This window comes from Martes martes, assembly GCF_963455335.1.
Source record: "Martes martes genome assembly, chromosome: 2".
Classification (NCBI taxonomy): domain Eukaryota; kingdom Metazoa; phylum Chordata; class Mammalia; order Carnivora; family Mustelidae; genus Martes; species Martes martes.
In genome coordinates this window covers 3,134,529-3,160,913 of record NC_137889.1, presented here as the reverse complement: position 1 = coordinate 3,160,913, position 26,385 = coordinate 3,134,529, and the positions used below count along the sequence as shown (strand labels likewise).

At 43.3% G+C, this 26,385-nt stretch overlaps 1 protein-coding gene across 1 annotated transcript in view; it reads left to right on the top strand.

The window, feature by feature from the left end:
• Positions 1 to 26,385, top strand: part of CSMD1 (CUB and Sushi multiple domains 1) — a gene marked incomplete at both ends in the record, with an annotated part of 1,981,616 nt that overhangs the window by 1,645,924 nt on the left and 309,307 nt on the right. Inside the window, 2 exons of the mRNA XM_080796866.1 lie at positions 22,388 to 22,579; positions 23,053 to 23,179. Of these exons, the coding sequence (XP_080652992.1) occupies positions 22,388 to 22,579; positions 23,053 to 23,179 (319 nt within the window). The remainder of the gene's footprint in view (positions 1 to 22,387; positions 22,580 to 23,052; positions 23,180 to 26,385) is intronic.

Sequence of the window (26,385 nt, the reverse complement as noted above, 5' to 3'; positions counted from 1 at the left end):
ATTGACAGTGCTGATGGCTATATAATCGTAATATTATTAACTTCCCATTGAATTCTTGGGTTTAAACACCAAGTAATTAAGTTTAAAAAATCCCAAGCTCCACAATGTGATCGAATACCTGAATCAGGCATTCATCCCTAAAAGATAGCTTGGAAATAATGAATGGTTATAAAATGTTTTGAGCCAATTATTAAAGCTTAAGACGAGGTAAAGACTGTTTCAGTTGACTTCCAAAGACTTTTGTAATTGCCTCTTGCATCACTTAAGGAAACATTCATATTCAAATGTTTCAATCCATAATTAATCTACACACATGAATGGATCAGAAGATGTCAACAGAAGGTAAATATATGCTTATCAAACATCCTAATGTTTTCGAAGTGGGTACAAGGGATATTCCTATCTCCTTTAGTGTTTATGGTGTACTTTGCATACCTTCTGATTTTACCACCTTGGTAGTTCTTGGTCCTGGTAAAGAGCTATTTTTCCTCTTCTTCACCAATTAGAAACTGAGTCTCCAGATCTTTGTGTGGTTTGCTGAGGCTTTCACATCTGGAAGAGTTACAGGTAGGACCCCAAATCAGGTCTTTTGATGGAAGCCCAGAACTTCAATTAAACTGTAAATTAAGTTGATAAACTTAATTTTGCATATTTTAGATGATCCCTCCTTGTTGAGTAACATGTGTACTGCATGATATTTATATATGTAAGAGCACTGGCCGGGAGGAAAAGCCAGGCATCTTTGGGAGAACTTGGGATAAATACATTGTATCTTAGGTAGCTACTGGTTTCTGAGTAGTAGGTTACCGCAATGCGAAACTGAAAAATATTTACCTCCATGACCAAACACTCCTTTTTATTACAGATTTGTTTGTTTTCATAACAGATCATCGTCTCCTGATTCTGTAATTATGTCACATGGAGGCATAACCCATGAGCTCTGAGATCAGGGACCACGGGTGTTCAGACTTTATTACCGTCGGCAGCTCACACAGATGTCTGATCTGTAAGACAAAAAGCTTTGATTGTGTCATTGTTATTCCGGCTGTAATCCATGAAGCACTAAGATTCCACAGAGCTGTCTCAGGGCGATGAGGTGTTCACCTTACCTAAACGTAGGCATTTTTGTTTTGCTTTCTCCTGGTGATTGAAAAGCTCTTCAGATATCAGGAAAAGGTGGATTTAATGTTTTCTAAATATTTCAGCATCTCCTTTTACAGAAAAATAGTTCTGAATTTTTAAAAAATCCTATATTTGAATTCAGAATTCTTTAAAAAATATGTTGAACCTTTTTAGAGCTCCACAAGAATGCTCCCAGAACAGTCTCTCTTCGGAAACATTTTAGCACACGACATACGGGAGGATTTGGGATGGAAGCAGGCTTTCTGGATTGTACGCTCTTCGTTATTCAAACAAACCCTCTGTGACAATTCAAAAAATGTTCTCTCTGTAGTGAAATAACCGTAGTTCAGACGAACATGTCTGGGCCATCTGGATGGACCCGTGTTCCGGTTAATCAAGGACTCTGCCTTTGTACGGAACGGTTAGCCCGATATTGGGACAGGGTAGGCAAAGCCAGCATTCCTGTTCACAGTAAAGGGCTTAGGATAATCACACGTGGGACTCGTGACACACTGGTCAGTGGGACTGTGACTGAACAGTTGTATTCTCAACTAGAACGGGTCTTAGGTGTCGTCGTAGGAGTCAGCTCTTGGCCCTGATTCACACGGACATGTTGGACCCTAAACATATTGTTATATTTGGCCCTGTGTACAGTTCATCTTTGTATTAGTTTGTTCTTTTCCCCCAAATAAACTATGATAATAGATTCATTTTAATGATAGTATGTGATTTTTATATTTTAAGCCACACACACAAATAGAGTTTTCCAGAGAAACGAGAGATCATTGAAGGCTGGAATAACAGTAGAAGCCTCCAGAATGTTCTTTCCTTACTGCTAGATGTCCTTTCTTCTTTCCTTAAGAGTAAGTTTAGATGCTGTTTGAACGTTATCCTGCTGTCCAGCTTCCCAGAGAAGAATCACTTGCTCTTTCCTTTATGTCTTCAATCTTATACTTTGCACATCTTTTGCTTTCACACCAGTAAAATACGAGGTTCTCCAGGAGAGGAACCTTACCACCATCAATGCTGCGTCACTTCTGCAGCCACTTAATCAGTGAGGACCCCCGGCGCCAAGCTGGGTTGGTGTGGAAGAAGGTGTGAGGAGATGACCATGACCTCTGTGCTCCTGAGATAAGGAACAGGAGAGTCGGAATAGAACGGAGGGTGTGTGACAAGGAGAAAAGTGGAACCGTGGTTGGCTGCAGGAATCTGATTGTGGAAGTTTTTAAAAGCTAGGCAGAGGGATCCCTTAGTATCAAGGCAGAGCCACTAATGGTATCTGAGGAATGAGGTTGCATGGGAGTCCGGGATGGCCGGACAGTGAGCTGACAGAGGCATGGATTCTGGGTTTGGAGGTTTGCAGAGGCTGCAAATGGCGAGGTCGTGCCGTCAGCCACCGGGTGTGGCTTGAGGAAGTGGAAAGGCTATGTGCTGGCATTTCCAATGACACATAATGGGACAGAGCAGGGACATTCAGTGCTTGTTAGAAATGGAGTAGTTTGATGGAATATGATACATATCTTTAAAAAACTATAAAGAAGGGATGGCTTGGATGGTGTGCGGTGGTTGGTACTCACGGATAGACCTTAAAACTGGAAGCTTCGCAGTGACGCCCCCCCCCAACCCAGATGTATCTGGCCAAGAAGCCTAAGGAAGGCGATGGTACGGTCCGAGTCCACTGGGGGACCGGACGCTGTGTTGGAGACACACTGATTCGGCTGGCCTTGACCTGCTCCATTTCCGTTGTTACCAGGCAACGTCCTTGTTACTCCTGGGGTGTCAGCATGACTCCCCGGTAGAAAGAGAGCGGCTTATCTGTGTTGACATACGGATTCTGGTGCAGGGACTGACTCCGGTCATTACTTGAAATCAGGCTTTTGACATTCTGGCATTACAGTGCAATCCTATTAGCCCTCCCAGGGAGGCATCTGTTTTGGGTGCACGGACAAAACCAGCGTCTGGTCCTCAGAGTCATTGTTCTGAGAGGCAGCTGGCTCGTGTTCCTGGGCTACTTACCTTCCTGGCTGTGGCGAGCCTCGTTTTGTTGCTTCAGACTTTTACAGGAGAAGCCAGAGAGTGGGGAACCCCCCTTCAAAGATTGCTCTAAAGCGTCGAAGAGAAAGTAGCATGAGGAGGAGGGTTTGTGGCATCGATGCGGAAGCTCAGGTGGTCCAAGGGTCATTTCAGAGAGATGGGGACAGTCGGGAAGTGAGCAGCCTGACCCGCAGCACTGAGTACTAGTCCATGTGGCCCTGTTGTACCAATTACTTTTACAAAGGAAAAAAACAAACCAAAGGCCTTACTCTGGAAGGTCCGTGCCTTCCAACACATCCTACAGTCGTGCGTGGTGGCTCTGAGAGTAACAGAGCACACAGCCCGGACTCCAGGGACAGGCCCAGCTCCTGCGTCCCCGTCACTTGCAGAAGATCAGGTTCCACTGGGCTGTAGGGGAGTCAGGGGCCTTTCCTTCCTTCTGCTCCTCCTGGGATCCTTCTGATCCCAGGACCGGATCGCTCAAGGCCGGCTAATTTCCATTGTTCACATTCCTAAAATCACTCCCCTGCCCCCACCCTGAACTATCTGTCTAAATAGCACAGAGAGAAACCTCGAAGTCCCTCCACATCTGTTGTCTGCGGCAAAAGGTTGTGCCCCGAGCCGGCTGCCCGTTTCTACCGAACGGCCGCTCCATCGTCGTCCTCCTTGATGGCGACCCTCGACGGGTTCTGTTTGCTGGAGCCATGAAGACGCGGGGACGTTGGGGTTGTCAGCGGAGTCTAACTGAGGTCCCGTGTATCCTGCGGGTGAGAGAGCCAAGCCCAGCGCCGTGGGCTGCTGCAGCTGTCCCGTTGGACTGACTCGCTTATGGAATCGAGATGACACCGACATTACATAGGCTGATCTAAGCGAGCGCGGCTCGGGCTGGGGATGGGTTCTCAAGGCCGATGACGAAACACTGAGCATCGTCACCTTCCTGCTTCCAAACAAGTCAGAAACACCGTGAGCGTGAAGTCTACTCAGACCCGTGAGCAGTCAGTTCCTGACGGGAAACTGGACGGGGAAGAGCGGCAGACGTCGGAAACGGTCGTCCCGCGTCCTTGACCTCACCGAGGGTGACGAGAGCTCACTCTCTGCCGGGTCCGTAGGTAGCCTGCGACGCCGGTGGAACTTCCTGTGTGTGTCCCTCTTCCACTACTGTCTCCTCCCTTATACCGGGAACCCCCCTGCCTCTGTGGCTTCTCCCCAGATTATATTGGGACACGATTAGCAGGTTTGTGAGTTTAGGTGGGGATCTGATACACACATATATCATGAAATATCATCACCAGAAGGTTAACACAACCATCGCCTCGTGTGACTCTGTGTGTGTGGTGAGATCTGCCCCGGTTTTTGTTTTATTTTGGTTTTTTTTCCCCCCCCATTTCTACTAGAGATTCTTCTGGTGCTTGGACCTCCCTGACCGAATGAGATTCACGCGCACAACGCTCTGTTTGTTTCCTAACTGATTCCTTCTCTCCTTACAACGGGGTTTTGGAAATTCTATTTAAGCGAGAAGGCAGTTCTCAAGAGCGAGGTCTAGCATCTAATTTTATAAATAATAAGGACTTCACAAATGTCCCAAACATTGCTGGTTGTCATGTGTGTGTTTAAGTGTTGCTGCTTTAGAGTAAAATTAGCCATTATTCTTTGAAGAATAGGGTTCCTCACACCCTCAGTCTTTATGGTGTGCAACATCATCTAGAAAATCATGCCAAAGTGTTGGATGTTGTGTTCAATGAGTAGCTTGTAAAAGCCTTTATAATTGTGCTCCAAACAAGGACAAGCATGGAAGGGGGCCAAGAAAAGAACCAGCTCCCACATAAACCCGCACGAACGCTGGAAGATTTTTATTTTATTTCAATGAAGATTAAAATTGTGGCAAACGCATTGTGTTGCTTTGATAGAGATCCTGGAGGACGGAGGGGCGATTTGTAAATACGAGTTCACAGAGCACGGATTTGTTCTCAGATGGCCATTAATTCAGCAGATAAAACTGCTGGAAAAATGTAATTAGCAGTGTTCATTTTCCCCACAGTTAACTAGTAGGAATCTTATAAAGGTGTTTCAAAATAATAGGAAGTCATTTTGTGTATGAGTTTTCTATTGCTGTGTAACAAATTACCAAAAACTCCGGGGACCTAAAATACCTTTATGACTCACAGTTCCTGGGGGGCGGGAAGTTGGGGCCTGGCTCAGCGGAGCCTCTCAGGGCCTGATGGCAGTGATCAAGTTGGCCAGGGCCCCAGTCTCACCCGAGTCCCCTGTCCCTTGTACAGGCCCTGTGGCTGCTGGCAGTCAAGAAAGAATTCTTGAGGTGTCTTCAGTGCAAAAAAGGTGCTTTTATTAAAGCACAAGGATAGGACCCTGGGGACAGACAGAGTTGCTACCCTGGGCTTGTAACGGTGACTGATTATGCACTTTCAGGTAGGGGGTTAGCGAGAGTGAAAAGTCTCTTAGGAGTTTGGAAGCAAGGTTTCCAGGACTTGAGGGGCTAGCTAGCTGTTGTTGGAAAAAGGTCATTTATGACTGTCTAGTGAAACATGAGACCCTTCAGATGTATATCAGTGGGTCATATGCTTGGGGATGATTGCCAACACATATCTAGAGGGGGGTAGAGATAACAGAAGTTTCTAAAGGAATTTCTGTATGTCAGAGTAGCTCCATAGGGTCCGAGGGTTGGGCTAGGAGTCCCTTTGACCCTTGGCAAAAGGAAGGTCACTCTTCTACCTCGGGGACTTGTCAGTAGGCAAGTCCTCCTCCCCCAGGGCCGGCAGGAGAGCCCTCCCTTGTGGAGGCACAGGCTTTCCACCTGAGTCAGGCGCACTCGGGAGATCTCCGCTTTGACTAACGCAGGCTCCTTGATTTGGGGCTGTGTGGTGGCTTAGAGCTTTCTCTTGCCTCTGCCACAGATCCCGCTCACACTCCAGGAAGGGGAGAGCATCCTGTGGGGGTCAGTGTCATGCACTGGTGGGGGTCACTGGATCCGATTTGAGACTGTCCCTCACATTTTCCTATTTAGGAATGTTGCTTTTTAAATCCTTTTTCAGATCATTCCGTATTCAAAAATGTGTGTGTGTGTGTGTGTGTGTGTGTGTGTGTGTGTGTAAACATACAGTATGATTGTTTACTTGTACTTTTAAATTTCGGGGATATGTTTGGGTTAATAGCGATAAATCTGTCTTGTAAACAAGACCATTGCAAAGTCACTTTCTGCATTGCTGTAGTTTCGGCTTTTGTCTTTCAGGCCCCCACATCTCCAAAGCATGCACCTGTCCATGACTTTGGTCTATCTTTCATGAGAGTTAAGGTGACCCCGTTAAGGGATTTGGGTCAAGGAGAATTTCCACAAAAGATGAGGAGAAGACGTGTGGTCCACAGAAGGGGCCAAGGCAGGGAGAGCCATCGGGGGTCCAAACCACAAAACATACTTACTCTACAACTTGACTAAAAGAAAAACCAGTTTGAAAGCACTAAATGTTTAAATCTGACATACTTGCATGTTTGTATTATTCCCAGAAAATGAGCCATACATCTCTACCTTCGTTATTTCTGTGTTGGGTTCATTTTTCGTTAGGGGATCACCATTGAAACAATGTTGCCGTGAATTCTTATGAAGTGCAACACAGTGACTCTCGCTATGGGAGAAAAGAAAAGCCTATTTCTAATAAGCTTCAAACTGATATATTTTTAAAAACTGTGTATTCAGTGAAAAATTTAATTCCCTACTCAATTTGTTTCACTATTCAAAGGATAATATTACGAGGGAAACTTGTAATATCAGTGGTGTGACAAGCACAGAACTCTATGCTTACATGATTGCCTTGTTGGAAACCTTTCCTATCAATATATCAAGATGTATCCATGCATGTTTTTAGAAGCTTACACCTTCCAGTAAGAATTCGGAAGATTGCATTTTTACTCTGCTTCTTCAAGAAAAGAAAACCTAGAGAAACATATCATATATGATACATTTTTCAAAATAGAACAGCTTTCAGTGGAAATACCACAATGGCAAAAGGGGTCCACGTCATTCAGATACGAGCCCCGGAAAGAACTCTCTAGTACTCGTAGAACAAGATAGACATTTTATAAAGAGGGAAGGCATTCTGTCTCTGGGAATGTCCTCAGTCCCCCGTCCAAGTACATAATTCTTGTTTGTTTGCATCAGAAAGTTTTATTGTTACTTGTATGCTTTTAGATAATAATCAAGACAAGTGTTTACTGTAAGAAATCATGAAGAGGATATTAGAGCCAAACATGATGGCCTCTCTAAGAAGGAGGCTTGGACATGAGTCTTTGTCAAAGCCCAGCGCTCTGAAAGAGAAGCACCTCCCACCTTAGTCTGCCGCAAGGTGAGGCTGTCCTGAAACTGGACATCAATCTTCATCCATTTCTCAGACATAGGAATGAGCAAAGTCTTATTATGACCATTTTAAAAAAGGAAGTTGGCACAAAGTGATGCTTAATTGACTTACTCAATGTCAGACACAAATGAGAGGTAGATATGCCTGTGACGTCCCCGTCCTTTGACGATTCCTTCTTCTTCTCCTTCTTCTTTTTTAAGATTTTTCTTATTTATTTGACAGAGAGAGAGCTCACAAGCACAGGCGGGGGGAGGGCAGCAAAAGGAGAATCAGGGTCCCTGCTGAGCAGGGGATCCCAGGACCCTGGGATCATGACCTGAGCCAAAGGCAGATGCTTAACCGAGTGACCCACCCAGGTGCCCCTGTCCCTTGACTTCTGATCCCATGTTTATCATCCCGCTACCTTACTAACACGTGTAGCATCACAAAGTCTAAAATATAAATATTTTCTGTGTTTTTAAAAATTCCAGTGAAAGGTCGCCTGGGTGGCTCAGTTGGTTGTGCCATTGCCTTCGGCTCAGTTCGTGATCCCAGAGTCCGGGGATGGAGTCGCGCGTCGGGCTCCCAGTCCGCGGGGGGTCTGCTTCTCCCTCTGACCTTCTCCCCTCTCATCTCTCTCTCACTCTCTCAAAGAAATAAGTGGAAATCTTTAAAAAACAATTAAAAAAAATTCCAGTGAAACCATGACACGCTTCACTTCTGCGGTAACGTGAGAACTGTGTAATTAGGAGCGGAGACCTACCTGGTGACCCACCTCATGGTCCCCAGATCCTACAGAAGATACCACGTGCACTTTGGGCATGCTAGTGTCTACGTGGCTGTACATGATTTTCCCGGAGGTTTAGTTTGGTGAATTTATTTTGTTTGTTTTAGAATCAATTATTCCTTATATTTTGTGACAATTTGCTAGTCGACACACACTGTTATTTGTTTTCATCTTTTGGCAAAGATGGATGTATTATTGGTCACCGGTACCTTGAGAAAGACAAAGGAACCTGAGAAGGGTGACATAAATAATTTAATTATAAGGATTAAACTAAAAACATATGACTTGAGAGGGCATTAAAGGGAGGCTGACAGATGATATCACCAAATGCTATCAAATCTCACATTTTATGAGAAGGGTGATGGCAGGTTTTTATTTTTTTTCCATTCTTCTTTAGGGGAAATAAAAACTAATAATTATTATATTAGTCAAAGGCATAGATACATTGTTTTCACAAAAGGTCATTTGTGGGAAGATAAGAATCCCTGAGACTTACATGCCTTGTCAAAGAGGCAATGCTGGGTAATGAATCACAGGTCAGTTTATGTCTGATTTTGATTTTTCTTGCATGTGTTATAGCATTTGTAATGATGCTGTAAAAAGAAAAAGGCCATGAAATCTATTCAGACTCAAAATTTTTATTTTTTTCTCCATGGTATGAATTTTGACAGAAGGACATTCGAAGGCTCTTTTGATGTCAACAAGAACATCAGACGAGTCTCTGTCTTTTCATTCTTTCAACTAAGTAAACATTTCAGAAAACAGTGATATGAGCATTAGCCCATCTGTTAAATTCCAACATGAAGCGATTAGACAAGGATGTGAAAAAAAACGTGAAGTCCAGCTCAAAATTGACAAAGGCTCCGGAATGATCCTCTGAACACCATTCAGTAGCAAATGCAAGCATGGACATATGTGGTCCAGTGTTTTAACTTAATTGTGAAATTCGAGCTGAAGGAGTACAGCTGCCTGTGTCTCTGGGGACGGGCAGTGAGGCTCTTCGCTGTGGCACCTGTCAGCTGTGATCTGTCATCGCAGCTCACACTCTTCTTCTGTAAATAAGTCATTGTTTTTGGACACCCATGGTTCTGACGCTGGAAGCAATCAGAAGATATTTTTACTGTTGAAAGGGATATGAAATTTTTCTTGTGTTGATTTCAACCAAGTTTACCTTTGACTCCCTAAAACAATGGGGTAAGTGAAGGCTTGTATGTGGGGTCTGAGAAAAGAGAAGCGGAAGGTGACCCCAGTGCTGCTGGGCTCTGGAACTGTTGTTTATTCACTTGGGAAGACGGGGATGGTAGGTTTGAAGTGGGAGGGACGTAGATGTCATTTTTCGGTAACAGGGTTTGACACCCGTCGGTGCTTGGTGTTGGGTTTTTAATTTTGCTTCAGTATGTGGCATAGATTGAACAATGTGAATGAAATTAGAATTTTCCCACTGGATGTTGTGTCATCTCATTCTGAGGTAATGCCCATAAGAAAAGGTGATGGAGGTAAAGATGTCAACAACAGATTTTTAAAAAATCTCGTCATTTGTAGGACTCTGATGAGTAGGATTGTAAAGGAGGTGACAAGTATGGACTGTGGCTGAGGGCTGGGTTCTGGCTGGTGAGGCAGGGGTCAATGCTGTTAAGATCTACAATACAAACGGGCACTTATTTGGAAACCCCAGGATTTTTTAAGGCAAGTTTTTAATCATGATGTTAATTAGAAACCTCTTTCCTTTGCCAAATAGCAAGTAGATTGAACAGGGATGCTGCCTGCTGGTAGACTGTGGGTTTCAGGGTTAGGTGGTGGTCGGCTTGGTCGGCAGCTGATGGGTCCCCAGGCCCCGTCGCTGTTGGCTCCAGTCATGAGGTCTGACTGTAAGACAACCACACCAGGAGTCAGGTATCCAGAGGATTCCCTACAGGTTTGGTGAATTTGTTGAAATCTGAGCCATTATCCATCTTGATCAGTGGAACATTACTTGAAGAGCCAAATCGTAAAATCCAGTGGTAGTGTATCTGCACAGGGAAGGGCTGTCTCTTCTGGAAACTTCTAAAGGTAGTTAATGCATGTTGGTACAAATGAGATCTGTAAAGCGAGGGACTCTTGGGAGAGTTACTCATCTGTCCTCCTGCACAATAGTTGAAGGAAATGCTGAAAAGTTGCTGGTTCTTGTATATTATTTATTTATTTATTTATTTATTTATTTATTTATGTGAATGTTTAATCATTTAACTGATTTTTTTTTAATGTAAAAGACAAATTCCCAGGCCTAAAGGAACAGATTGGTTCTAACACAAAATACAAATGAATACATCATTCATCAGGAAATGTAGGAAAATTTTCAGCTTCTACATAGAATCTGTTAATGTGGTTTTCAGACTATCAAAAATGCTTGGAATTTCTGTTGTCATCATCAAACTAAATTCACTGTGACCAAAATAAGAACATTTTATGTTCCTAATGCTAAAGGTTTCTGTATTGAATTTCATATAGTGATAATTTCATGGAAATCATTCTATGAAATACCCATTTTATTATATAGATATATTATTACACATGTCCACAACAGTCTGTGATGAGAACTGTTGGGATTACCTCTTTGGAAAATCCATTTATGGAGGAATATGAAACTATAACATCCAAAGTTGGTTAAATAATATTGTAACCATTCTGAATTTTCACTAACTGGATATTTCTGACTAAACATTACTTTTAAATCTTCCAAAAATTTGGGAACATTAGAACATATGAAAACTTAAAAGTCATGTATTTACTTTCATGATCATTTTATGATTTTTTCATGATTTTAAAATCTTCAGAAATCTTATTCATTTATTTGAATTAAAAGCACTTACTAACAAGTTGGCATTCATATAAGCACCAGTGAAACATAGTGGCATGAATACATTTCGGTGTTTCTATTTTAACTGCCCAACTTCCTCAGATGGTGAAATAAACAGTATTCACTAGTTTAACCCTGTCCTGAAAGGAGTGCGTTTTTAGGTGGGGTGATATACTCTATCCACGGGAAAACATTGAAGAATAAAAAACACGCAGCCACCAGCTGTCACTTATTTTATGGTGGCACTCATGAGAACTTCAGGAAGGACAGAGGACGCAGGAGGGAGAGCTAGGGACGCCTGAGCAGGAATGGGCTGAACTTGGTCTTAAAGGACAGCTGTGAACTGGAGGACATGAGTGATGCTGAGGCCCAGCTGGCCGTGAGCCTGGATACCAGAGGCAAGAGTGGGTGACAGGATTGTGACAAGACTGTGGCCGTGCTTTTCACCTGCATCTCAAGGATGATCTGGCCAGGAAATTCCCTAGTAGACCCTGGCAGCATCCTTGGTGGGAGTGAGGGAGGCGTGGACCAGCATGCAAAGTCAGAAAGGAAGAGTGGATGCTTGTGAGGGAGCAGGCTGGGGAGGCTTCCCAGTGCCTGGGCACATGGTTTCATGGGAGCAACAGACAGAAGGGAGTCAGGTCATCTCACGGTGTTGGGGGTGTGGGTGTCTTTGACTTGAGCTGGGTGTTGTGGAAGTGGTGCCCATCCGGGGAGAGAGTGAATTCATGGGCTTCGTTGGGTTCTCAGAACTGTTTGGCTACCGATTTCATTTTGTTTTGCATTTGGGTTTTGCAACTGAACTCCGGGCAATGTTTATCGGACGTGAGACTCCACACGCCGTGTGTCACCGTTCCCAGTGAGCAAGCGTCATATCTCAGTGCGGCAGGGTGAGATCACACCCCGTGGCTCTTGAGTCAGGTGACTCGCTCTGCTCAGGTCTCCGAAGCCAGCTGGGTGAGGGCGGGCTGGCGCTTACAAGTCACAATTAGGCTGATGGGTGGCTGTCCCTCGTGCAGAAAGTCTTTGCAAGAATGAGGTGGAACGTGAGGAACGGTGCTCCTCCGTCCTGACGCTCAGAGACGCCAGCGGTGGTCCCTTGGTGGCTGTCTCTTCTGGGCAATGATGGCCTGGTGACATCGCTTGAGGTGGTGTGTTCCGCCATGCGGTTTGACAGTTACTTTGAATTTACCTGCTGTAGAATAATGCAAGTTACGACACGTGAGTAGTAACAGCAGCAGTGAACCTGAGTATTGTTGGTAGTCCTTTATGTTTACACGGAGTTTACTTGAGAATAGCTCAGCATATTTTCTTTTACTTTTTCTTATAAAATCTCTGCAGTATGAGGGCAGGAAGAAAGAAGCATTCGTGTTCATAGTCAACACTTGGAAATGGAAGGGGAACAGATGAAGGAAAAGGAATTTGGAACTGCAGTTAGTCCGGACATCATTTCAAAATGTCCCATTGTCCTTTCTGTCCCTTCTCCAGGGAGTCCTCATGCCCCGGGGCCACTGGCCGTCTCGTCAGCTGTTCCCAGTGGGGGAACCTTTCGGTGGGGACCCTTCCATTTGACAATCATTCTGCTTCTTCTAGTCAGGGTCTTCAGACATTGTCCGTGGGTGCCTCTGCCGTCCTCACACACTGTTTTTCTCTTTGGCAAGAATGAGATACACTGAGTGAGGAGAGCCGAGAGCCGTGTTCCTGGAACCAGGACTCGAGTCGCTGGCTGACCCCAGAGCAATCCCTTGAGGAGGAGTGTGGGGTTCGTTTGGTTGTGTGTGAATTTGACATGTTTCTTGACCCAATGTGGAAAACTTTTCTAGGGAAAGGGAAAAAGTTAGTTATTTTATGAGCAAAGAAGAATGAAATCCCCATGGGTCTTTCCAAAATGATTTTCATTTTGGAAATTTTCATTCTTTATCACATTTTTTTGGCCCAATCCAGTGACTTTCCCACGGCCAGTGAGAAGCGACAGTACTGTCTCCTATCCAGTTTGTCAGGGTATGTCTTGGATAGTTCCCTTTCCTGGAAAGGACAGCGGAAGGAGCCAGGGTGGGCATAGCTGCCATTGGGAGAAACTGTCAGGGAGGGGGTAGGAAGGGGCCGTGCCGAAGGGAACTCTGTATCAGGAATCACCACTTAACCCTGTGTGTGCTCCTGACAGGAAACTGACTTTCTCCGGGGCACCTGCATGGGTTTCGGCTGTGACAGGACTCCGCAGTCTGCCTGACTCAGGGTCCTATAATTAATCACCGGGTAGGGTTATTTTGTAGGATTATTTTCAGGAGGAAAGTGGTAGCATGGGCAGATCTGCCTCATGCACTGCATGGCCCGGTGCGTGCTCTACTAATTAGTACTACTAACTAATTGGTAACTAACTAGTAACTAGCTTGATGTTAAGCTGGTAACTAACCGGCTTCATGTTCACCATTGCCTTTATGGAAGATACCTGATTCTTTATTCAGTTCCTAAGTAAGAAGAGGGTCCTGAGATCCATGGTTGAAAACAATGAATTAGCCACAGTTTGTAGTTCTCTGCTAAAGTACAAAAAGAATTAAATGTGTTGATTAAATGTCAATTCCCGTATAAAAATAAATGCATGCAAATGTAAACATTGAGTTTTAGACAATGGGGATTAAGATGATGTGCAGATAAGTATATACTGCTAAAAAATGGTGGTTTTCAAAATAGCTCAGTGATGTGTTCCTAATGTCACTTTTCCCATTTTTCTACCATTTTAATTTCATGGATCAAGATTTTCATAAGTAATAAAGCAAAAAAAGGTGAAAATTTTCTACTATTAAAAAACGGAGGACACTAGGAGAAGGAAAGGAAAAGTGAACTGGGGGAAATCGGAGGGGGAGATGAACCATGAGAGCCTGTGGACTCTGAGAAACAAACTGAGGGTTTTGGAGGGGAGCGGGTAGGGGGTTGGGTGAGCCTGGTGGTGGGTATTATGGAGGGCATGGAGCACTGGGTGTGGTGCCTAAACAATGAGTGCCGGAACACTGAAAAAATCAAATACAAAAATGATAATTGTACAGTTCAATTTTGTAGGAATGCTCTAGTTTCTTAAAAGAAAACTTTGCTGAAAGTATATCTTGGTCTTTAAAAATGTGTAATTATATAGCAGTGGATCAATGTGTATTTTAATTGTGGTATTTGTGATAAACATGTTAGTAGATGTCTTTGGCCACTTTGTCTATTGACTCTTTATTGATGATTATTTTCACAAACTAACAAAATCTGTGTTCAATCTGGCTTTAGTTTCTTCCTTGTTTTGATATTAAATTAGTTAAGTAGAAATTTCTAGTTTCCAGTTCTTCTGAACCTCATATATGGACATGAAGATTCTTCAGGCTTGCAAACTGCTATAGCTGAATTTTAAAGACATCAACAATAATCAGATTCTTGGAATAGTCAAGGTATTTTAAGCAATTAGTGAATGTCCGAGTTTAAAATAAAAACAGGCTGAGTTTTATGTGTTTTATTTATTTATTTTGGACTTCTCCCACCCCAGAAAACAGTCTTTTCTAGAGAGGAAGTTACTCCTTAAACTATTCTATGTAGATGAAACACAAAAGCTATCACTCTATCTGGAAATAGAATCAAAAAAGAATCAAATTACATCTTATGTAGTTAATGTGATACATTGTTGGCTGAAGTCACTTCCTTGTATTTCTGGATATCGCTTTGTATCGATGTGTATATGTACTTGTGCGTGTGTTTGTTTATTTGCAAACCTGGCGGAACCATTCAGCATCAAGCATGGCGTGTTCCTTGCGTCACCTGCGTCCCCTTGGAAAGTCCAGGTGGCTCATTTAGAAGCAGCCATATGTCATACTGTGTGGCTGCCTATAAATGGGTTGCCCTGTACTAGCATCCTGTTTTCACAGAAATCCTGACGGAGGACGCGAGACCCGCTTGGAGAACTCTGCCAGTGGCCCCGGCATGCGTGTCCCTGCTGGTCTTAAGCACTTGTTGATGTAATAGTGACACGTCCGGTTAGACTCGGAGCCCTGAAGGGCAAGGCTGTGCCTGTGTATTGAAACAGGATTTGCTGCCATGTAAAATGTATTGTATATTACGTGCGTAATAAGTCTGTATTGAGTTAATGGATGGATGTCCCATTGAGATGTAAGATGTTAACTGTTGTATATATTTGTCTTCCCGTAGAGATTGTGCGCTCCTGGTGAGCCAGGACAGAGATCAACTAATTGCATATTTTCAGCATCTAGCAAGGTCTCCAAAGTACAGTCGGCACTTTACAAATACATTTTCACTAAGTGATTTCATGAATTAACTAATGTTGTGGGTTAGAGAGTAAGATTTTCCAGATATGTGTCCTCAGTAAGATTATCTAAGTTATCTTTCCTTTTCACTTTAATGCCCCCTAACATTGGGCCAAAAAACACAAACATTATATTACAAATTATACTCTTGATAAATTTTTTAGATAAAATGAAATATTGCTAGGCTAAGCTACCATACGTAAATTACTAACCTTATCATCAGGTAAAAATGATAATAAAAATTACATTTTATGAAAATCATATTCATAGTTTACATTATCAATTAAAGTCATCATTTTTTTAAAGATTTTATTTATTTGCCAGAGAGAGAGAGAGAGAGAGAGAACACACAAGCAGGCAGAGAGGCAGGCAGAGGCAGCGAGAGAAGCAGGCTCCCTGCCGAGCAAGGAGCCCGATGCAGGACTCGATCCCAGGACCCTGGGACCATGACCTGAGCCGAAGGCAGCGGCTTAACCAACTGAGCCACCCAGGCATCCCTAAAGTCGTCATTTTTAACACTTAAACACAGAAAAGACACGGGTGGATCACCCGAACCGAGAGTGGTGATGTCAAGCAAGCTTTCATATTAACCACAAAACGGTACACTTAATTCTACCTGACAGGGGCCATACTTATTAAAATGGGTAAAGGTTCCTGTTTGTTTTAAAAAAGGATTCTGTGCTCCTCTATTTATCTCCAATATAAAAAGATGTGAATACAACAAAGCAGAGAAGTAATTGGGGCAAATAGATAAACCACAGAAAGCAGGGGCGGAAGGGCGGAGAACGCAGATGTGTACTTGCAGGCTTGTGTCCGCGTCTATCCACGCTTCCCTGTTTTCCTGCTGGCGCGCTCGTGACCGTCTGTCACCATTCGTCGTTGTGTCAGATCCCTCCGTTGGACAGTGAGCTCCGTAAGGCCTGGCGTCGCCTCGTGCCATGCCCCCCAGAGTGTTCAGAGCGTGTTTCATTATTTCTGCAAGTCGCTGATGAAGGAGTTTCTTCTTTTCCTGGATCACGCACAGGCGCCCCGTGAGAGGAGGCTAATCTTAGGGCTTGTGAGGCTTCTCCTCTGCCTCACGCCCCCGTGCAGGCCCAGTGCCTTCTCTTGTGTTGCCCCCAGCACAGCCATCCCTCCGTCGCCTCCAGTCATCTCCCCGGTGCCACGTGCACGATGGCATGTTTGCGTGCTTCACACGCGCACGCACGCACGATTTTGCCTCACGCCCCAGCCCGCATCGCACTGCCAAAGCCCACCCTCAGCGCTCGACAAACACGGCTTAATTGTTTCTGCTGTGATTTCCGCTCACTCCGATCCATACTCCACACCGACGCGGATTGTTTCCTCGAAATGCTACGGATGTCTGTGCCGCTGCCTCGTGCAGACACCTGTTCCCCCCAACCCCCACTGCGTACTGAGTCAGTCTACACTCCGTAGGGCTGCAGGACTGCCCTCTCCTGATGCTCTCAATGAAGCATCTGTAAGATGCACACGCTATTGGAAATTATCCTGCCTCCCAGGATAAGCCATATTCCTCTGACCCCTCACATAATTGTGCAGATGTTTCTGGAGAGTTCTCCTCTGGTTCTAGAACCACCATTGCCTGCCGTCCTTCTAGATGATCTCAATTATACCTTTTCTGCAAAGCCGTGCCCAGCCTTCCTGCTTCCCTCTGTGCCTGTCTCAACCTTCCCAGGACACTGAGCTGTAGCGAGTACCATATTGTTTTTAAAATATTTATTTTCTTACCTGTGGAAGTAAGTAGACCATGGAAAAGAGGGCCCTGTTCCATGCCACTCTACTCATAGTACCTAACAAATTCCCTGTCTCATAAGTCACAGATCTGTTTTAAAACTTCAGATAATATGCTGATCATAAGTCCTTCCTACAGTGCATGAGTTAGAACACTGTTCACCAGTGGGATGCTTTTAAGAACCGATTGAGAGTAAAATGCTCTTGGCCTATCTGTCTCCATGCCCTGCTGTAGATGCTGACCTTGATTCTCCTCCAAGAGCTCCCAGCTGTCCGTTTTAAATACCCTCGGCGAGGACAGTTGGCGTGCAGTGTTAAACATGGGTGAGAGGAGGTGAACAAGTCAGATTCCTTCTCGAAGCCTCCCCAGAATGGATAGTAACACCTTGAACCACCGCATAGCTCTGTGCAAGGTCAGGGTAGAATTCACCTGAAATACTTATTTTGGGTGTATACAGTACATTTACAATTATGAGTTATTTCGAGATGGACTCCTGGAATTTTTAGCTTTACCTTGCTCTATAATGTCATAGTGACATAATTCGTGAGAACCAAGATGGTCCCAGAAAAGGAGGTGATGACTTTGGTCATCTGCTTTCTGTTCTGGACTCTACAGGCTTTTTGATATTTCAGTCTGGAGCTCAGGAGGTCGCCTTTCCGTTGAGATGGCATCACCATCCTGTTGAATAATGCTATTTGGGGTAAATTCAGAGTATCTTTCCACATAATCATGAAATAACAGCAATAATAAAATAATATTTGGGAAAATAAATAAGTGAGAAAAAAGTAGCTGATAATAAAAATCAATTTGAAACCAATAACAGCTACAGCTAAAATGCGACGTTGATGCATAATTTCATAAGTAATAATTTAAAACTCAAAGTCGAGCACACATGCTTCACCTAGAATTTCAATCCTAAATAATGAGAGCTGTGTTTAAAAAACAGGAATCAATCAAACATTTCAGGAAATTCAATTGTTAATGAACTTCACGTGTCTCGAGTCCACCACAATAACCAGAACCAGTGCTCCGATCCCAAACCACATTTCTTTCCAGAAAACTGCCAATCAAGGAGTGAATAAAAATATATGTAATTCAATATACTTCTTCCTACCGTGCGCAAATGTGAAAGCGTGTCTTCTTTGTGAGTGTGTGTGTGTGTGTGTGTGTGTGTTTGCTTTTGTTTTTTTCATATGAGAACCTTTTTTATATTACCAAGGAGATTTTACCAAAAAGTACATTATTCAAATTGAAATAAGTCTCAGGTAAAGTTATATGATAACAGGCTTCTATAAGCATTTGAAGGATTTTCAGTGGTTCACAGGAGAAGCTACCGGAGGTGCACAGACGGCAAGCACTCTCCTTGCTCAGTTGTCTTCTCCAAGCTCGCCTGCACACGAGTTCACCTTCTCAAGGGCTGCGCACACAGAGGCTGGCCGTGGGCTTCAGGGTCCAGCCTGGAGGCGTTAAATGGATTAGATCTAGAGCAGGTTCGTGTCTCACACAAGTGCTGTATTTGGAAAACAAGAACTGGACCAAATACTTGAGAGTTAAGTGAAAGGCTCTTAGAACACTAATATTTTGTTAGACGTTCAAGAGATATAGAATTTAATCCTTCAACAATACAGAGGCTGGGTAAATACTGCGGAAGACAGGGAGTCGTCGTTTTCATCAGCCTGATGTTTACAGCCTGTTTTCACGGGAACATTGAGTTCAAGGCGTCTTTGCTATTTATACAACTTCAGAAGAAATCACAGAAAAACAGAAAGAAATGGAATTGCTAAATAAATTCAATACAATTGCAACTCCTACTAGATAATGTTTTGAAACAAATAACTTGATTTAATCTTTTTTAAAGGTTCTGTGGCATAAAGAATATAGAGAAACAGCATTTACCGCACTGATTTCCTGCAAGCTGGTGGCTTCAAGATAAGAAAGCATATCTTCTCTGTATTTTTAAAGGCATTACTCTTCAGCAGTATTAAGACTGATTACTATGAAGTGTTTTAGATCCAGATTAAAATGGAAATATCTCTTCATTAGAGGAATATCTTTGTGGATCTAAAGATAAATCTTAAAAAGTATTTTGAGATATTTTTGATAAACCACAGGAAAATCCTTTCCTGAAACAGACATGGGGTTAACAACGGAGTTTTATTTGTGTGCTTCAGACGATCACGGTTACATGTCAATGAACTTATTTCACCCTGTTGAAAAGCAATATTGAAATGTTTAGGAGACAGTGATAGGACTTCTTCACCCCAAAGTGAGCAACACTTAGTCAAATGAGTCCCGTTTGATGTGTGGAGAGGAACAGGAGAGCAGGGCTCTCTCTGTTGTTTGTGGATAGACCGAGTTCCACACCAAACTGGAAGAGAAATTTTGGGTTTCTGATCTTTTTCTAGTTCTTTAAAGATATTAATCAATAGCACTTTCACTGTTTCCTCTAGGAATAAATGTCTATGGCTCCATCCATAACTGGAAATGAATTATTAAATCATGTGAGCAGCTTTGCGGGAACAAGGTTCTCTTCAGTGGAATGAAGATTGGAAAATTGGACGATCCAAATATCTTTAAACTTTCTGATAGGGACGAGGAATACATTTCATAGAATGAAATTGGGTTGGCCTGGAGGCTTTGGGTATTTAGGAATCAAGTGTAGAAATTTTTTCTAAGTAAGTTTCGTGATGCCATTGAAGACTTCAGTGAGCTTTTGAAAAAATAATAGAAGGCATCCTAAGAACGAGGGGACCACTAATATTAGAAAGAATAACTATCCTATCAGAAATAACTTGGCTTAACTTGTCTGTATGACAGAATGTGGTTTAAAAAAATCAAGATTAAATGATAGAAAAAGCTATAAAACAGATATTTCTCTAAAAACTCCAACCCAACTAAAGTTTGATGGTTATTTTTGTTGGTACCTCTTTGTTTTCTCGTTTGTCCTCATATGTGTGTGTGTGTGTATATATATATATATATATAAAACGTGTTGTCAGAATGGAAAGTCTTGGAGACACTAGACCATTTCATTGTCCAGACCTCAATTGCCCCCAGAAGATGTGTGTGTTTCAAAGCTAAGTTTAGAAGAATTAGGTGGAATCTGCCAACTTTTTGCCATCCATGAAAACCTTCACCTCCCTGACTCTCAGGGCCTGCTGTCTTACACAGGCTCTGCTCTTCGTGGGTGCGCCCGCACGGCCCAGTAGAACTTAAGGCTGTCCTGGCTCACGCGGCTTTCTTCACTTGCCCAGCATCCTGTCCCAAGGGTATGAACCATTGGGATAGGAACCTGGTTCTTCTTTCTAATTTGTGTGCCTGGATTTTGTTTGTCTACTGAATGTTTTCAATTTTATGTCTACTGAAAATGTTCCAATTTTAAGTATTTCAGATACTTAAATGTGACTTCAAAATAGTAAACATTTTGAGAAGTTGCCTCTAATGAGCGGGGCCCTCCTCAGGTGTGACCAGTGAAAGCTCTCGCCTCCTCGCCGGTGGCTCTGGTCCAGGCCGGGCGGGCCGGGCTTCCCAGTTCCCCGTACCCTAGCAGCTTTGCCTTGACACACTGCTCAGATGCCCTCACTGCCAGCCCAAGAACGACATAAAACAACAACAAAGACTTAGGTTCCTTTTCCCTTTGGTAGAAAGAGACGCTCAGGCTAATGCATCGATAAGGCCCTTGGCGACACTTACGGTCGTCCGTCCGATGGTTGCCCGCCAGACACAAATTCAACAGCTTACCGTCTTCCTTTCCGCCAGGAGTGTTGGCACTCTGTGGTCAGACTAGAGTAGTCAAAACCTGCACAAGCCTGAGACCCTTCCCCCTAAGGCCTGCCTCCCCTCCGTGGTGATTGAAAATAACCCTTTGTTTTGCACTGGTGTTGGTAGACTCTTATGTTCTTTCTTTCTGGGCATCCTGAATTAAAGTTACTTGTGTTTCTTAAATTGACCAGAATTATTGTAAAGGCATACTTGGTAAAGATGAACACTTTATAGAGGGAAACTTGGAAAGAGACTTGTCCTAGCAACTGGGTGCAAATAACCACATGTCCTTTTCACTCTCCTATACAAAGTCCCAGAACTCCATCTTGAATATGTAGAGAACACCAAGGTGTAGTGATATTGTGAGTTGATAGCTGTGTTGTCCTCCGCGGAAGCCGTCTCAAAATGCAAGTCGGAGAGGCATATTTCCAAAAAAATAAAAATAAAAATAATAATGTTCTTTTCTTTTCCTTTCCTTTCCTTTTCTTTGTTCTTCTTTTCTTTTCTTTTTTTCTTCCTTTCTTTCTTTCAGAACAGAAGAAGTCAAAGTTAGGTGGAAATAAATGTAAACAGACCCTATGGTACATCAGGTTTCCAGTTCTACTCTTTAGAAGGGCCCAAAGTTGCATCAGGATGTGAGGAGAGAAATGTTAGTGTAAGACTGTCTCCACAGATGGCCTTAAAATATTGCCTCACATAAAAGCAATATACCGCTCTGAGTTCTGCAGAAGCTAAATCTTCATTTCTGTCATCTATTCCTTTGAGTTTAAGAGCTAAGTTTGATGAAGTCATTAGAGTGATTCATCTCTGGGGTTTCCATCATGCATGGCGTTAGCTGCCCGTTCACCCCCTTCACTGTGCGCCGTAGGAGTGTGGCAGGTGGAAATCCACAAGCCCATCTTCTGTCAACAGGAACAACTTTTTAATTTCCTAGGAACCTCGAGATCTTGGAGATTTAGGGGGAGTAGGTGTGAAGGTGGGTGGCTCGTGACTGTAAGCTAGGGTGAGTGCTTGTGGCAAAGACTCTGCTGAGTGTCCTGGGGACAGGCGGGTGGTCCCCTCCTTCTGGAAGGTTTGGGCTTCACAGAGAGGGGCTGCAGAAGCAGGAAACGCAGCTCAGTGAGAGAAGGCTCCGAGGCTTACCGGAGAATCCAACACGCCAGCGGGCGATGCGGATTAGTAGAGGACAACTTGGGACTCTCAGAAATTAAGATTCTCCTTACCGTTACATGAGTAGATAAGAACAAATGAAACGATCCAGGCTCATGAAACAACACATGGTTAGCAAACAAACAAAATCCAGTCGAGACCCACATTTGGTTTTTCCCTTTTTGAATTCACAATCTTCTTCTTCTTCCCACGCTTCGAGGGGCACTCGACGACCTTCTCTATTTTGTCTTCACTCGTTACTTCCTACAGTTACTTCCACTCAGTCTCTCCCCTCCTTTCTCATAGGTTTTGACCTAGTCAAGTGTGAGGATCCAGGAGTCCCTAACTATGGCTATAGGATCCGAGACGAAGGCCACTTTACTGACACTGTGGTTCTGTACAGCTGCAACCCGGGCTACGCCATGCACGGCAGCGACACGCTGACCTGCCTCAGCGGGGACCGCAGAGTGTGGGACAAACCGCTGCCTTCCTGTGTCGGTGAGTTGGGCGGCCGGCTTGCAACAGGACACAAATGCACACCTAAGGGCAGGAGCTCCAGGTGCTTTGCGAGAGGGCAGGATGCTTCTGCACCTTCTCCAGTTCAGGATCTTTCTTCCAAGATATGCATGTTTTTTCTGGCTTTTGCTTTATGTATGAAAGAAAGATGTCCTGGTCCTATTTTACTGAGACTGTATGCACGGAATTATGAGAATTATAACTTGGGTGTTGCATTGTTTTATCGTCTCGACTTGAATTGCAGACTGGGCTATGTCTTTCCATCAGGATAGTGCTGGGGAACAAGGAAAGGAAAGGGATGATGGAGACAGACGAGTCTGGTTTTTTTTTTTTTTTTTTTTTTTGGCTAGGTGTATCATGTGGATGTGAGGGTTTGGGGTTTAGATTTTAAAATAGCTAAAGTGAAGCCTGTGGGGCCTGGAGTAAGTCTTCTCAAGGGTCTGTATCTCTTGCAGCCGAGTGTGGTGGCCAGATCCACGCGGCCACCTCCGGGCGGATCCTGTCACCCGGCTACCCGGCCCCCTATGACAACAACCTTCACTGCACCTGGATCATAGAGGCAGACCCGGGCAAGACCATCAGGTACCTGTGCTATTTTGGTTTCGAGGACTTTAGAACACGGGAATGTCCTCTATATTTTGCAGCGGAGGTCATAGCACCTCTGTTATTATCCATGATGGGTTTCACATCTGAGTCCAAGAAAAACATGCAAAGGTGTGCAGAAATTTTTTATTAGCTCACATATTTCCTTTGGAATTCCTCTGAGAACTGCTATTAAGCCGTCTATAAAAAAGAGAAAAATGAATTAAATGTATCAGTTAGCTTTTGCTGCATAACAAACTGGCCCCCAAAGCGTAGTTGCAGAAAGCAGTTCTGTATCTGCCATGACTGTGTGTACTGCCTGCGCAGGCCTGGGCTGGGCAGGCTTGTCAGGGTGAGGGTCCAGGATGGCCTCACTCGGGTGTGCAGACCTCAGCTGGACAGTCAGGAATGCTGGGGCATCTTCAGACCAGACTTCCGTTCCTTTAGCAAACTATTCATGGTGGAAGGTTTTTGGCAGCAAAAGATGACAGAATTTTCAAGCTTGGGTTTGCATTCATTTGCTAATGTGCCATTTTCCAAAAACAAAAACACAAGCCAAAAACACCCACAAAAAACTAAAAACAAACAAACCTCATCAGCAGGCAAGATAAGGTTTGAAGACATATACTCCATCCCCTACTGGAAAGAAAAACAAACACACCAGAAGGGGACATGCATACAGGGATGGAGGATATACGGCCATTTGTAATACACCAAAGGAAGTTTGAGGTAGACCAAGAAAGCATTTCAATCTAAAGTTGCATATGTAAAGGAAAATCATTTTTTTAAAGATTTTATTTATTTATTTGACAGACAGAAATCACAAGTAGGCAGAGAGACAGGCCGAGAGAGAGGAAGGGAAGCAGGCTCCCTGCCGAGCAGAGAGCCCGATGTGGGGCTCGATCCCAGGACCCTGGGATCATGACCTGAGCTGAACGCAGAGGCTTTAACCCACTGAGCCACCCAGGCGCCCCATAAAGGAAAATCGTTTAAAAAGTACAGGAAATTGTGCAAACATTTCTAAGGAAAGTGTTGTATTTCAATGGATGGTTCTCATTACTCCAGTAAAATTTTTATAGCAATAAATAAACCAACAAAAAGTAATCTTTTTAAGTAATTTTCCATGTTCTAGTCAGAAAGCTGTGTCAAAAACCACAGCACATAAATCAAAGAGTAATTTTAAATTAAGTTGTTTCTTGATTATAGTTCTTGACGAACTAGAAGAGGGCATACAGTCCTTGGCAGTGCCTTGTCAAATCGTTTTTCTATCTTCATTAATTTTTCCCTTTTGTTGTAGTTGCTCTGAAATATCTGTACAAAATTTATTGTTTAAAAATTCTGTCTCAACCCCAACAGTGCTAATCCCCAGGTCCCTGATACTTTCTCTCCACCTACGTGCCATTATGCCCATGAGAGACAAAATGGCCAATTCAGCCTCAAATACATGAAGTGGAAGCAAGTGGGAGGTCAAACCCAGCAGCCTCTTTCTGGGGCAAATGAATGGATAGATGTAGTGACAAACTACTGATTTTTTGTCCTTATTCACAAAAGGCACACTAGCAACCTTAGTGATGTGTGTAAAACAGACATAGACCCACCATACTGTGACTTTATAACTTAGTGACAGTGAAGTGGAAGGAAAGCCAAGGGGAGATGCGTATTGTGTCCCATGACACTCTGTCCCCTTCATATGACACTGGTCCTCTGAAATTCACCTGCTCTCTTTCACGTCACGACATGAACATCTTGCAGTCTAAACTAACATGGCACAGGCTAGTCCCACTTACATACCTGAAGAAAAATGGTTCTTATTAGTTAAGAGGAACAAGAGGAGCAACCCAAGTCATGTATATAATACGTCTTATTTTATAATAACTAATTTAAAAATAAATTTGTGTCCTTGGGGTGCCTGGGTAGCCCAGTCTTTTGAGCACCTAAGTGTTGATTTTAGCTAAGGTCTTGGCTCCCGTGCTCAGCATGGAGTCTGCTTCTCCCTCCCCCTCCCCCAGCCTGAGCCCTTGCTCGTGCTCCCTCTCTCTCACTAAAGTAAATAAATAAATAAATTCCTTTTTAAAAATAGATAAATAAATTTGTAGTCTTAATTAAGATAAATGATTAATTAGGTAATTATTGATTTATTGGGACAAAAATAAGGTATGTTTGAGTAACAATTTAAAATTCTGTATTCTTTATGGAAATCAATGCAGTTATTTTCCCATTGAACTAAATAAAACTAAAGATTAGGTGTTTTTTTTTTTTAATTTATTTATTTGTTAGAGAGAGAGAGAGTGCGTGAGCACAGGCAGACAGAGTGGTAGGCAGAGGCAGAGGGAGAAGCAGGCTCCCCGCCGAGCAAGGAGCCCGATGTGGGACTCAATCCCAGGATGCTGGGATCATGACCTGAGCCAAAGGCAGCCGCCCAACCAACTGAGCCACCCAGGCGTCCCTAAAGATTAGTTTTTAACCTTGAATTCCTGAATGCTTGATCTGAGTATTATAAAACCTACTACACTAGTTTTTATTTTAAAAAATTCCAGGAATTCTTTGGATTGACAAATTAACTTTACATAAACAGAATATATTTTCTTTTTGGAGGATTTCAAATTTCTGTATCTTTTTACAAGTTCTATCGTGTCTCATTTCCTGAGAAATAAAGTGAGCATTATTCCCCTAAATGCAACCCAAGTGAAGAATTCATTCTTTGCAGGTGAATCTAATACTTCATTAACATTTTAATAAGAAAAGAGAAAAGAAAGTAATAAAGAATGGCTTGAAGTAATAAAAAATGTACACCTTTTACATCATAAACTGGCTTTGACGTCCAACCACTAGTATTCTAGGGGGAAGAAAAAGACCTTGGATACTCAGTCTGTTCTGGGAATGTCTTAGGTCTCTTCCCTCTCTTTCCCATATGATAATTAGTCTTACCAAGTTTGTAAACAGATCTTTCCGATTTAAGCCATAAAGCCCTTCCTAAATAGGGAACGAGGAAGGAAGCATCAGTATTTGTAGTTAATTTACTCAACTTTGTCTCAAAATGTTTCTGGTAATTGCTCTTCATTAAGAAAATATGTATTATTGGGGTGCCTGGGTGGCTCAGTGGGTTAAAGCCTCTGCCTTCGGCTCAGGTCATGATCCCAGGGTCCTGGGATCGAGCCCTGCATCGGGCTCTCTGCTCAGCAGGGAGCCTGCTTCCCTCCTCCCTC